The sequence below is a fragment of the Anopheles aquasalis genome, chromosome 2 (genome assembly GCF_943734665.1).
Source record: "Anopheles aquasalis chromosome 2, idAnoAquaMG_Q_19, whole genome shotgun sequence".
Classification (NCBI taxonomy): domain Eukaryota; kingdom Metazoa; phylum Arthropoda; class Insecta; order Diptera; family Culicidae; genus Anopheles; species Anopheles aquasalis.
This window is the reverse complement of record NC_064877.1, coordinates 16,315,530-16,330,000: the sequence shown is the minus strand read 5'-3', so window position 1 is coordinate 16,330,000 and position 14,471 is coordinate 16,315,530. Positions and strand designations below refer to the sequence as shown.

At 49.6% G+C, this 14,471-nt stretch overlaps 2 protein-coding genes across 2 annotated transcripts in view; both read right to left on the bottom strand.

Moving 5' to 3' along the window:
* LOC126571524 (organic cation transporter protein) overlaps positions 1-8,401 on the bottom strand; it is a 14,584-nt gene extending 6,183 nt beyond the window's left edge. The window contains exon 1 of the mRNA XM_050230100.1: positions 7,565-8,401. Within this exon, the coding sequence (XP_050086057.1) occupies positions 7,565-8,086 (522 nt within the window). The 5' untranslated portion in view covers positions 8,087-8,401. The remainder of the gene's footprint in view (positions 1-7,564) is intronic.
* A 4,333-nt stretch (positions 8,402-12,734) lies between these two features.
* The window catches only part of LOC126571523 (organic cation transporter protein), a 30,596-nt gene continuing 28,859 nt past the window's right edge, over positions 12,735-14,471 (bottom strand). Inside the window, exon 11 of the mRNA XM_050230098.1 lies at positions 12,735-14,405. Within this exon, the coding sequence (XP_050086055.1) occupies positions 14,378-14,405 (28 nt within the window). The 3' untranslated portion in view covers positions 12,735-14,377. The remainder of the gene's footprint in view (positions 14,406-14,471) is intronic.

Sequence of the window (14,471 nt, the reverse complement as noted above, 5' to 3'; positions counted from 1 at the left end):
AAACCGGTTCACCTGCACGGCTAGCCGCGACGCGTAACGCACGTCATGGCCGCTCGAGGACGCGAGTGTCTCGATAGTAGACAAACGGCCGGCAGTTCCACTGGGTGTAGTTCGACAGGAAGGAAGTCCGGCTGGCGAACGGTCGCTTCAATGTCAAGCGCTTGGTGCGCCCGCACCAGACACCGCTTGGAGGACTTCTATTAGCGATACACGCACCATTAGGGCCCACATCTGTGTACGAGTTGAATCGCAACAAAACTGAATCCCTTCCAATCGTAGCCTCGGTTGCAATTCTGCAGTTAATCGACGCGGTGGACGGTGCCGCAGGGCCGATGATACGATGTAGCACGTTAGACGCGCGTACTGAGTCTCATCTGTGTGTCCGCAGCGTACAAGCCACTTAGGTCACGCCCCACCGGCCAGCAGCACCGATAAACGATCTTTATTGGAATGAAAATGACTACGCCAAACGCCTTGATACGAGGCCTCTGCGAGTATGGCCTCTGCGCAATGAGACTGGCTTGTAGATCGGAATCAGCGTGTGCCTTTCGAGCGCCGCCTAGCTTCTTGCGGACCGTTCGTCGGGCTGTGTTGGTCCTTGGTGCTTTTGGGGGAGGTGGTGCACTTCCACGGCTGACCACACGTCCTGCCGTATCCTTCCAGCAGCAATGACACGCCGATTTGATGCGGATCCGATCCGAGGGGCTGAGAATGTGCAGCCGTTAGTCGGCAAGAACGATGTCGAACATGTGTGTCCTCTATTCCGGAATTCAAAGGCCCTCGGTAAGATCTCTAGTACCTCCTTCAATTTGATTAGTGACTCGATTTCACGCACGGCACAGTGGCGGCCTTGCCCTCGCCAATTTGTGGTCGCCTGATAAATGAGCCTGAAAATGGCTCGCGCATAGCTGGCAACCGTGCCGTTTGGTAATTAGCGTGCGCCACGGATTAAGTATCCGGACCAGCCGAAAGGTCGGAAGGTTGGCCACAGACCAAGGGGGTTTGGGGATAAAGTTCGCTTCAACGTCCAGGGGCAAGGAGTCCGGGGACAAACGGGGCCACAGCGAATCGATTTCGCTACCAAACGATAGTCGTTTCGATTAGATCGCTTCCTGGTGGTAGCTGTCGGGCGGTTGATTGCTGATTGATGATTGATTGTGTGCTTCTCGTGACGACTATAAAAATGCTCCAATAAACACCACCTACACCATGCGGTCCGTGCTCTCCCGTGTCTCCGATCGATCGGGTCCTGCACTTCCTGCAAGCCTGCCTTTTCTTGATTCGCGATCCTATCGATCCAAACCGCATATCGGCTATGAATGAGTGATCAGATTCGAGATCAGTAACGCCACATTGTATTGTGCCCCGGCTCTGGGAGGGCGTAGATGAGCTATAAAAGTTGCGCTAAATATAGCTCGCAAAACGCGTCGCGACGACGCGCAAAACCGTCCTGAACTGGATGTCCTTCGGTGCTGGGGTCCGCGCACCAGCGGAAAGATCCATTCCTCAACGCGTTGGAGTGCACGGGGAAGGGGGTTGCGTACACTGTTTCCTGCACCCCCGGGGGCACACCATAAAGCAACAGGTTATCAAGAAGAGAAATGTAGATCGATATACAATTCAAACTTGTCCGGCAGCAAATTATTTTTAACTCTCCTGGGTCTGGCGATTCTCGGACCCCATTGCGGCGTGTGCTCTATTGCGTAGTGCACCGCAGTAGGAGATCGTCGTGTATCTTTCGCTCTCGGTTTGTCAGATCTTGCCGATGCGGAGCCAAGCAAAGAATGGTCACAAGGTCACTGAGTGAAGTGACTCTTCCTGGTGTAGTGGTCTGGTCTCAGACGTGGTCTATCACACAGGGACTAGATGCCCGTGGTCCAGAAGGTTCTGGACCTCTGGTTGCTGCCAGAAGGCTACGAAGCTCGTGGCTCGTGAGGCGTTCCGCAGTGTGTAGTGAAAGGTCGTATCGTGGCTTCGGACCTTGGACCCATGGAATTGTTATATTTTTAGCATTTGTATTGCGTTTCCGTAGGTCATAGCGAGAGGGGCGGAAAAAAAGGCTCACATGTAATAACCTTGACATCGGGACAAATCAAGTATCCATTGGACGCAACTCAGGTGTTTATTCATTTGAACAAAATCAAGTATCCATTGGATTAGTTTACTGTTCCTTCAGTGTGACGGCAGCACGGCGAAAACTCCCTCGAAATAGTGTTAGTTGTTGGTAAAAACCATTGCCGGAATGGTAAGTTAAGAACCAACCGATTGTATTCTTTCTGGAGGAAGAAATAATTGCGGAAGGTTGCTGAAAATAGAAACACCAATCAGTATCGTCTTCAGCGATGCGTGAGCTTCACATCTATTTTCATGAGTTTGTTCTGTGCACTCCTCTCTACGCCTCGCACGAAAATGGCACCCAACATCGGTTTTCCTGTACCTGTGTATGTGCTGACCGGCCAGTTAAAAGTGCTCTTGTAATCAGTATTAAAATATTCTAGCACTGGCAATTGCACCGGCCACACTCGACATGCTGATGGCAGGAGTCAATCAACCGCGCAATATATCGGCCGCCAGCTAGAACGGTTCTGTGAACGACGCTTGAAATTCCGCCAGGATGTTGCATCAGTTTGATGGATGGAAAAGAAAAAAAAGAACACATCGAAACACAAACAACCTTCCAAGGTGGGTAGGAAGTAGTAATCAGGTTGAACCAGTAGACGCCCCACCGGGGGTCCTCGCGCCTCCGGGCTAGTATCTCCAGGAAATCTGGTCGCCAATTCGCCAATACGCAATAGGTCACAGCATCAGCGAGCGTGATCTACTGTCCCCCCGCGGTGGGATCATATAAAGTGACATCGAGACGTCCGCTTAAAGCCCCTAATCATCGTCACCTTCACACGTTTGAATCTTTTTCGCCAACCTACTAGATTCGCTAATAACCCAGCATCCTACGTACGGTCCTCTAGTGGAATCGTGTTGGTTCGTCCGTGCGGATATACTTTTCCTGTTGAGATTCGGGTCGAGCGCGACTGCGAACGCCTCTCAATGTCAGATATGCCGATGGACCGACCAGCGGAGAGAGAGAAGCCATCATTCATCCAGGGTCAACTGTCAGGTCCTGTACTTCCCCTTCAACAGCAGACGTTCGCAAGTCGGTCACAAGTTGATCCTCTCCGTGGGGGATCTTGAACTTGAAAACAGCCAGACGACGCACAGTTAGTGAACTCGTTCACGACCATTACGGACCCCGCGCTGACGCTTAGGGTGCCCGCCAGAACGCCGGTAGTGAGCGGACCGACTGCACAAACCGGTTCTCGCAGCGCTGGATGCCGGAAGGAGTGCGTTTACCAACCAAAACAGAGCAAACAACGCGAATCGGAAGCAGCAGCGGAAGGAAATCCTCATTACAGTGGCTCCTTCATCACTAGACCCACCGTCTGTGCCTGTGTGGTGCGGGTTCGGTGGGGTGTGGGGGCTTATTTATTTGGTTTTACAATCGTGCCGGTGCGATCGTGCGAAAAGAGCCAACAGTTCGATCACCTCGACGACGTCAGTGCCGCGAAACTACTCAGAGTGTCAAGGTTAAGCGTGCCAGCAAGTCGTTGACAGGTTCAGAAGCCTTTAAGCGAATCGGTTGGATGACTGGTTGGCTTGTCTTGGACGTACGGGCTTTTCCCGAAACGAAGGCCACCAAGCGGTTGGTGGCTTTGTGCTGTTCTGCTGCGCATTCAACCTCATCCTCCGCATCCTGGCTGTTATGCAGCGACGCGCGTGCCGTTTCGGGTGGCACGCGTACCAAGTGGCAATGCAATCGAACCAATCCCGCAAAACGGAATGCCTTCAGCTGATCAGCATTGTAGATATGGCGGGTGGCGATCATAAATGTGATACTAATGACGAATCGAGGTAAACTTCTTGGATTGATTTCGTTCTAACAAAGAGAGACAGCTGTCTGCAGTGTGGGCTTTCCAATTAAATTAAGACAAATTTATGACCCATTGGGCGTCAGCACACGCGGTGAACGATTAACGAGGTCGCTTCTATCAAGTCGATAACTTACTCCCTTCCGATGCGTGGGTACTAATTTGAATGTTAACTCTATCGTTATTAATCTCCTCCCAGGGAGGCTAACGAAATCCTCCGACAGGCTTGCATCACTTTATCGCTCTAAATGCGTTGTAGACGACGACGCAGTTCGTTTTACGCGTATCATAAATGTTTTGATTTATAATTCCAACGCGCGATAGCGAAACTTGCCCAACTGCCCCCTATTCCTGTTTGCACAAAGATTCGCCTGAAAGAAATGAAGTGCACTCCAGGGGGTCTCCACCTCTTTGAATTGTGGAAATAGACGCCCTGTCTGTTGGCACTGGCACTAGTTTGAATAAAATAATCATTACTCTCGGTCAGAAAAGTGAACTTCTCAGGGCGTGCATGCGACATAAGGACCGGCTTAAAGGTTAATGAAGTGAATTCAATTTGTCACTAGCTGTCTGAGTGCTTTCTCGATACATCCTGTCCGGTAGCTTTCTGTATATCTTTGCAACCATTTAATTAGCAGCACAGAACCATGGAAGGTGAAAGAAAGGGGAAAAGTTGCACGTAAATTAGCATTTTTTTTTTTGCAAAAAGCGCTGTTTCAGGCATTCAATTTTTAGCCACATTTTAACTAATGACCTGGGTAGCACCACTTTCGCAACTAATTTCTTCTGAACCTCTTTCCATCGTTCAAGTAGTGACAGAAATGAGGTACCTCGTACTCGTAACGCCTATTCTGTAATTTGTCAACTCTCTATTTGTCACCATTGGCGGTGGAGCAACGGCTGAGCAAATGAGGAGTAATGAAGCAGCTAAATTACGCCGCCGCAAAAGAGCTATCCGGCGTTGAGTTTGAGCAGCGCACCTGCGATTGTTTGCTCAACAGCAATTGTCTGTTGCTGCTAAACACACTACACGGTGTTCTTTGAGACTGGCGGGCACCGAGCATAACGAAAGGGATGAAAAGGATCGCACATGTGATGTTGCTCGTTCTCGGTAGGCACCATGGAGCTGATGTGTGGTCTCTGTGCAGCGTGCTATGCTTGATCGGAAACGGTGACTTTCTCGCTTTCTTGCAACACACCGCCCAAGGTCGCGATCGTGGTGATGGCGGCGACTGCAGCGACATGCTCGAGCGAGAGCGCCCTGATCGATCATTAATTTATGCTGGTTACGTTTCTTTAATGTTTTCCCTTTCCACCCCATGGTGGATGATGTGTCTGGGAAGGAGAGTGTCAAGATCATTTTCGCCCTTGTTTGCCAATCTAAATCGCTCGCGGGGTTTGGCTTCTTTTTTTCCTTCTTCTAAAACGCAGATTGAATTCTGTCCTTGATCTTCGTGCTCAGCTCATTGATGCGGGTCCCATTCCAAACGCTTTCATCTCTCCACAAACCAAAAAAAAGGCATCGTTCGTGTCTTTATTAAAAATGATAAATTGCTCGCTGCTCGCGTCCTTAAATGGGTGACTTTAAGCATCACCTTAAGGAACCCTCAACCTTGACCTGGTTACGGGCGATTAGATGCCCGCATAAGCCGACCGAAATGTTTTTTTTTAAACATATATAAGTACGGACGAGCCGTATGTTTAGACCGAAATGTTTTGGCCCCCCCCCCCCCCCCCCCAAAACTCTTCATTTCGTGACCCACCTACTGTGGCCACCTCTGACCGGTCGGTGCCCACAGCTGCAGAACTGTAGAGTCCCTAAAGAGACGGCGACCCTAATTAGCGAACCCAAACAACTCGTCTGAATGCACGGCATGGGGCGGCTGGGTGGGTGTTAGATCTTTAAATGGAGTGACCGCCGCGAGTTGAGCCGCCGTGGTGTTATTGTGTCAGCTTTTGTCACACTAGAAATAAACTTGACCTCGGGGCATGGTCCCGCCATTGACCCAGAGAGCTCCATCCCCAAGTACGGAGGTTTCGGTCAACCTCTTCCAAAAACTATGCGCTAAATCGTTAAACAGGTTTGGTGACCGATCCGGTCGCCCGATTTGTGTGGAAAGTGAAAGGTGACAGCACACGGTTTCGTTCACTTTGATGTACATTCCGTACGTGTGGAACCGATCGCAGCGATGTAAGCGATTAGAGCCCTCATCCTGGCTTCTGGTTCCGCTGACTCGTTCCTATCGAACACGCTTTGCTTATGTCAGAAGATTGTTTATGTTATGCCCGAACAGCGAGTGTTTCGTGATAATCCTTATCCCACGGAAAAGCATCTATTCGCACGCCTGCTTGGTGTCATGCTGGCATGCTGGTTATCATTTTACACGCGCGACGATGTCGATTGGCAATTTGGTTTGTAATCTGAGATTCACAGCGAAGAGGAAGCGCACATGTTCGGGAAAGGCCTTCGATCCGGGCCTCCAACATAATGAGAACTGCGGAATTCAATCAAGACCTCGTACCTAACGCAATCCTGATGAACATGATTCCGAGCCTCTTATGCAATCGTTACGGCAGCATTCTTCTTCCGTAATACGTCTCCCATTCAACGCGAGGACAAACTGTTGATTCGCAATCAACGCAGGATTGCGTTTATGCTTCGCTGCAGGAACGATAGGCATCACGCGTTTGCTGCGATGCGCGGTGTTCTGCTGTCGGAGCGAATCCCAGACACCCAGTCGACCGTTCACTCTCATCCAGCGGCACCACCGAACACGTTCGGTTGATTTTTATGATTCTGGTTTGAAGTCAACCTCCGGCGGTTTATGCTGGAAGGTGTTGGCCCTTGGCTCTCGTGACAAAAAAAAAAAAAAACGCTCGGTAGACGCGGTTTTAATGTCTCAATCGCACTTCCACTGAATACAATAACTACCCTGCGCTGCTGCTGGTTGACCGTGGTGAGCAGCGAATGTTTAAGCAATGATTCCGGCCGATTACAATCGGTTATCCACTTCAAGGGTATAATCGATGCTCGATAGCTTTACCACAAATCCGGAAGCCTAACGGCTTGCGGATCCTTCACCGTGGAATTGTTTCGTGTGCACCAGTCCGCAAGGATTAGGAGAGGCAGTGTAAATGGTTTTGCAATAATTAATAGTAAGTGGCTTGACCGATCGAAACTGCACAACCGTGCAACGATTCATCCACGCTTCACTAGCTATGCAATCGTCTTTTTTATTACTAAATAGTAGTAGCAGTTTTATGATTTATCGGTGCTTCGATGTGAATCACTGGCACACTGCACGCTTAGCATAAAGCTCTGCAAAAGGCTATCTGTGGCATTCATTTTTGTTTGTACAACATCCTACTTGATCGATGATTTTTTTTCCAAATCACTTGATTAACACGTGCTCTACTCTCACTCACAAGATGATCCTTTTCCTCTCGCGCTGGCGTTTTATTAACATTATGCTCAGTAATTCGTTGCAAATGCTTAATCAAATGAAGTGTCCTTACACTTCACTTCAAAGTATTTTAGGACGTCTATTAAAACGATAATGTCACGAATTGAAACTTAATTACGTTTAGAACAGTGAAATTCTACATTCAAAGCCATCTTCAATTGTTGCGGTGACACCTACCTGAAACACCAGGCAGAAGATGTGGAACGTGGTCGGAATCTGGAACAGGCAGAGCACGAACGTCCAGCCGAACTGCCACCAGCCATAGTGGCCGATATACTCCGAGATGATATCAGTGTCCTCGTCGTCGGCATTACCACCGAGCGTCGTCGTGCCCGTCACGTCGCCACCGTTATCACTCTTATCATCGCACACACCAACCCCTGGGGCCTTGCCGAGGTCACACTTCATCCCATCAGGGTTGGTCAGAGATTGGGCGGCCAGTGGTGGCAACGATTGGTAAATATTGACTGTACCGAAGTCCACGGTGGTGTTAGCGCCGATCGGCGGAAGAGACGCTGGCGTTTGCATGATCGTATCGAACGTTACACTGTGGGGCAGAACCGTCGGTAGCGAGAGCTCGGTGCGGTACGGTACGGTCACGGTGTAGATACCGGCCGTATCCTGTCCGGTGGCAGGGCCAACCGGCATACCGAGGCGTTCTTGGCTATCCATTTTCTGCACGTAATAATGTCGTTTCATTCTTGGCGTGCACAGCAACACTACTGGTATCGACTCGTCGACAGATCGATTGGATTACATTGACACCGGTTGGTAGAGGGTGGTAACGCACTGCGCGGACTGTAATTACTAAGTGAAACCGAGAAGCGTTACGCGAGGGCACGCCACGAACGAACGCACGAACCAACACAAGAACGATCGAAGAACGTCAGCAGACTGCACCGCGAATTAGCACCAACCGGTACGAAGTGACGATCCACGGAAGGCAGCGCGCCACAACCGCGTTCTAGCTCGCAGGAAGCGTAACAGAACAATGAAGAAGTGGTGCGCACGGCGGCATAGTTAAATAGACTCCGCCAACCAGCGGCAAACACACTCGTCGGTCCGGTGTCTGGAAGGAGAGCTACGACGCTACCACCCCACCGTCAGACAACCGAGTAGCAGCAGCAGCAGCACGACGACGACGACGACGACGACGATCGCGACGACTTGATTCGATCACTACCACACACCACCACACCGGCGGTTACTACTTTTGACACGCGACCCGTAAAGCTCTCGCTTTCGTTGATCGGCGAGAGGATCGCGAGGATCACTCGTCCCACTTGGCGCTTGTTTAGAATGGCTCGAGCAAAGCGTACGAACCGATTAGTGATACCGACCACCTAGCAGCGAGATCGGGAAGGACTGCCCGGTGTCCGGCGAGAGAAAGAGAGAGAGAGAGAGAGAGCTTTGGAGAACGACAATTTGTTTCGGCGTTTGTCATGCGCCGTTTGTTGCTGTCACTGCATGCGCGGCGCTGCTGTCGGAAGCATGATCGGCTTGAGCTTGGCGCTGTTGGGTGCACGCGCGAGGGGGAAGTTTATTGTTTTCCCTTGAGCGAAACCTAACAGCTCGTGATTTTTTTTTTACGACTACATCGTACACCTTGCATAGCGTCGGTGTCAGCGTTAGCAAGAGCAGCTTTATAGTGAGCATGGTGGAGATCTAGGGCGGTCGTACGTCGTACCGTTACCGAGTGCGGCTCGAGTGAGGTGTGACCTCAAGGTATTGTCAGTGTGGCGTAGATAAGAAGCACTAACCCCCCCCCCCCCCTCCCCCCCACTAAACAGCACCTCGTGCAACGGGCGCCTTTTGGGTCGTGATCGAGAATATGGACCATTAGCGACGTTGATCTGAGCACCATTTTTTTTCATAGACGGTGGCTGCTGCACGATGTGCGGGATGGCGTCGAAGTAGCTCTCGGTTGACGTTGTCTAGGAGGATGATGTATGGCGCATTCCGGGGCGCATTAGTTTTATCGTTTGGTCGTGCTTGGAGAGCATTCTTATGCGCACGCTGCACGAGGAAGATGATTCACGGAGTTGCAATCTGTTTGGCGAAAAGGGAAATTTTTGCAGTGAATCAAACTGCAAGGACACGTTATCGTGCATTTCGGCGGGACGATAATAGTTCTACGATGTACATTCCGTTGAGCGAAATGGGAAACCCTTGCAGTGCGTGATGTTGATGTGACGAATGGCATTGTTTGATAGAGTCATTTTGTATTGTTATCAGCCAGAAGTGTGATGCATACATTTTTTTATTCGTTTTACTTACATTTCTTCTTATACTTTCTTCTCAGGCCGTCCAAATTAACAGAGTTGGTGTAACAGTTCTACATTGAGATGGAGAGATGGTATCGACATTTATTACGAAAGGGTTTCGCTGATGAATTAAAACACGCAGCGACTAAATCGCCACCTAGGGCGAATTCTTCTGTAGGAGATCAAGACTGTACGTCGTTTGTAACTTCTGATGAGTGAGTAAGCTTTTACTCAAATTTGATTGTCGTTCGCAACTTTGTACCCTTTGGCTGATAGTGTAGTTGATTGTTTAGTCCTTTATTTGCCAAGCCATTTTTTCATTTACAATTCCAGCATTTCAATTAGCACTGCTGCATTAATAATGAGTATTTACTGTTGGGGAACAAGTAGCATAATATCCTTTCTGTTCGGAATAGCTTTTTGTTTCTATGTTAATTTTTATGTTTAATTTCAATAATTAAATGATTGGTTGGGGATATCCTGAATTACGAAAGACAAATCTTGAATTTTATAAAACCGAAAAAAAGAGTTAAAACCAAAGACAATCCTTTGCTAACTTTGTAAACGAATGGACACTTTTTCGCTTTCAAATCCATAATTCTAATGTCATTTCGCTTGTTGGACTGTAAGATTGCTGCCTGCCAATACTAACCAATCTGCTATCGTTCCATTAATGCATGAATGGTTGACGGTTGGTGATTGATAGCCTCAAACATATGTACGTTCGCACCTGTTGTTGTGCTAGAAGAGAAGGGTGCTGTTGATCAGCCATCGGCACTGCTTCAGCCACTTATCCCACAGCCACGGCGCGGTGGTAGGATTGTATTACGGAAATCCAGAATATCCTTACGGCCAGGGCACCCAATCGCATGGTGTACATTGCCTTGAAACACCTTCCGACCGACCGACCGACCGACGATTGTTCGTTGAGCATCCTAGGCATTCCAGCCGCAATCGTGCTCCCTGTCGCGTGGCACAATCCGCTGTGTGCCACACTTCCTGCCAGCACGATACACACATTCCTGACATTTGAGCTTCCATCTCATGCTCACCGTGGTGGCGTGGTGTCGTATAACACTTCCCCACGTTGGATGGTTTGAAGAATAGATAGAAAAAAAAATGGCTTCGACCCCAAGGTCCTCTTGTGTCGTATGCTGGACTAGCTGGTACGGTACCTCGGCGATAGGCGTTTGCAAAACGAGCTTAATTGCCACATACCACAAACCAACCATACACCGAAGGCAGCTGATTGAACGGAAAGCATTAAGCTGTTGTAGATCATTGCGAGCGGAAGCGGTACTTAACACGGCAGTCGGTCATTTGTGCCAGGATGGGCCCGGAGGCCCATTGGCCCGTGCGACGTTTAGCAGCACAACAATCACAGCTAGTCCGATCCCGCATCGGAACCGTTCTAAAGTGCCGATTCGGATTATCTAACTTCAGCCGCTACGGCTGCCGTATGACCTCCAACCTACTACTCGGTATTCTCGCTACCATGCTGCTACTCCCAGCGCTACCAGTGCGAGCCTATCAGCTACTAACCCGTGCTGCATAACCTCAATTCCTGCCATTTGCAACCTGTATACGGTGCGATCGGATTCGCCGATGCCGCGTGCGTTCCTCCGATTCGATTGCCATCTGGCCATCAGGGTGACGGTACGCCGCGTTGGCCAGCTGGCGTGTTCCACCGGAGCCAAGTGTCATTCTCTCGGCCCAGTAACTCCATCCTGGCTGGTTGAGCGGGTCCGGCGAGCAACGAAATCGTGACATTAGTGAGCTGCATCAATTAACATACAATTAAGTGCTCACACACTGCTGGCCAGAACCCCCCGGGGGAGGTGCGGGGTACCGCTGGTCTGTCCTCGTCAGGCTTTGTTTTTCCTTCGAGTCATTTATACGTAATAGAAAGATAGGCTACGCCAGGACGCCGGACCCAGGAAGCGGGGCATCCGCATAGTTACCCACGGTGGCGGATGGACCACGCTCCCACCATTGCACCGTTGCGCCCTCTGGCCACGCGTACGGGGAACGACGAAGGTCACGACCACGAAGGAGAGGGAGTCTGTGAATCATGCGAACGCCGCAACCTTTGGCCACCGGTACCGATCGAACCGATGGGGACCTGCCGGGGAAGTGCGCTACTTCCAACTGGGCAACTAGCTCTCGAGGCGTACAAATTAGCCAGCTCGCGCTAACTGGATAAATGTTTTCGGATAACGCCACCGGGCACGAGCCCACATTACATGGATTTTAATGGACACGCGTTTACGGTATACCACATTTATTATCATTATTATAATGCTAACGCTGGTCGCTAGCAGGGACCACCACCGGGCGCTGTCTAATGTTGGCGGTGGTCGCACTTCTCGCTGACTCGCGTGCCCCACACCTTTTTCATCTTTCATCTGGTGACGATTGCTAATGGATTACGCGGAACAGAGACACAATGGCGGGAAAAAGGGGGAGATTGAGGGAAAAATAAAACGAGCGACAGAGAGATCGGAGAGGGAAATGAGAAAAGGTTGTGTCTCGCCGAACCTAGCACCTTTTGCTTACCTATCGCGTTGGATCTCGTTGGATTTTGTTGTAATAATTTTATTGGCACACATACACCCACACGCACACATACAAACAAACGGACACCCATACGTACGATCAAACATACACACATGTACAGCATTAACAAAAACCCTCCAGGCTTTAGCTTTGAACTGATTCGTTTCGACTAATTCAAACTTCTAATATCGCTAGGCTAATGATTTCTGCAGAAGAGCGAATGTCCATCGCCATCGGACAAGCGTTTCTGTTTATGATAAGGTGCGCTTTCGACTTAAGTACATGCGGGAACAGATCAATTAATCAGTTACTTGCAAATCCGTCTGCCGTTAAACCGCTGATCCCGATTAGGTGATCGTCTTGCAATCTGACCAAACATCCATGCGAACAATCTTTAACAATTCGTGTCCTCGTCAACCTATTGGGCTCGTCATCGCCATTCGTCAATCATGCTGCTGCTCCTTGTCGCGGCGTAACATTCAACAATAAAACATTCGATCGGATTCCATGCGTGCTACGCTTTTGAGTAGAGGGGAAACTCACGTGTATTTTCAACAAACAATAACGCTCTGCTTAACCACACCGATGTAACAACTTTAGCTCCCTCCTAGCTGTTATGCTAAAACACACACACACATATACACATACACACTTGTAGTCTGTTTCTGGTGGCAGCTACTAGCACCGAGCCGATGGGAACTGCCTTGCTAAAAACCAATGCCGGGCCAACCAGGCCCAGCAACGATGATGTGATACATAACATTCACAATTTAAGTACACCGAGTCGCTTAGTGTCCCAACGATATCTCTCTCATTTCTCTCTCTCTCTCTCTCGCTCTCTCTCTCTCTCTCTCCGTTCATTTATCTTCCACTTTCTATCTTTCAATCTCTTTATGCTTCGATTGGGGTTTTTCGGGATGCGTTCCATTAGAAAATGGAACAGCTGGGAGGAACCAGAACACATACTTAGGAGCGTATCCCTCCTTGCAGACCTCGCTCTGGTTACATTCTTCACGAAACTCTACTCTGGCTGACTCTACAGAATAGACGGTGTAAACATACGCTGCTACTATTTTCCATCAATAGATTTGTGCACGCCGTTAATCACCACTTCGCCTTGGATACATCGAAAGCGCTGATGTGAAATAGGGACTCTACATACTTCCTTGCTTGATCATCTCTTAGTAACATAAATAATATTTACAAACAATTGTACACGACCTATTGCTACCCATAATCGAAAGGGGAGTACGTTCAAGCGAGTTAGAGCGGTATGGGCTCACTCTTAGGTCGCCCGTGGATAGGAGGGGGCCCACGCCTGTCTCCATGTGCATCTGGGTCTTACTGTTAGTGTTACGCGATATTACGTTCCCCTACGGTGAGCCTATTAGTATACTGCCTATTGTAAATGTTGGTTTTTGTGTATGGGTGTTTGTGTACCGGCCACAACGAGTCGCTCTCCCGGCCCGCGAAGCCATCCGCCCTGGGCCAGCCAGGGATGGGTGGCGCGGTGGCCGACTTCGAAGGCCTGCCTTCCGGAGAGCGCTCTTCGCAATGTGTGCTGTAGTTCTATCGTGAGTTTATCTGTTTGGTTTTTGACGCACGGATACGGAACGGCCATAAAACTAGCTCTATAAATGCACTCATTCGCATCTTGGGGCGTTGGAAAGTAAGAGGGAAAAAGCAAATCTTAAATGGAGCAGCGACACATTAACCCCCGCGCACTACACACTACACTAGAAGCTATGCTGGCTGTGGGCTTTCTGCACATGAAGCAATCTAATCACATGTACCTAATACATATTCATCGGTCCACCCTCCCATTTTCGCTCGGCTTTCCCCCTCGGGCAGAAATTGACAATTGGATATAATATAGAGACGGGATCGGGACCGATCGACCGGGCCTAACAGTTGTATAGGAAGGACACGGTGGATGGGTGCTGATGCTCTGAGGTGCCGTGGGTTGGTTTGCCTTACACGTTATACGATCCCGACACGCGCACGCACGCACTAGAAGATCGGTAAATAGGTGTAGGGTAGATATGGCAGTTGTAGTTGATCAAAATTCGTATTTGCTCGCGGACCTCCTCCTTTTCCTCCTGCTTTCTTCACCACACTCTGCTGTCATGGAATAAAGGGTTCACAGGATGGCTTGCCCTTAGCGCGCCATCTAAGCCGTCAGCTGCGTGTCGATTTCTCTGTAGGGCCAGAAGGGAAAAAAATCAGTTTGGTAGGAGTAAGAAGGGAAGGGATCATCAAACGAA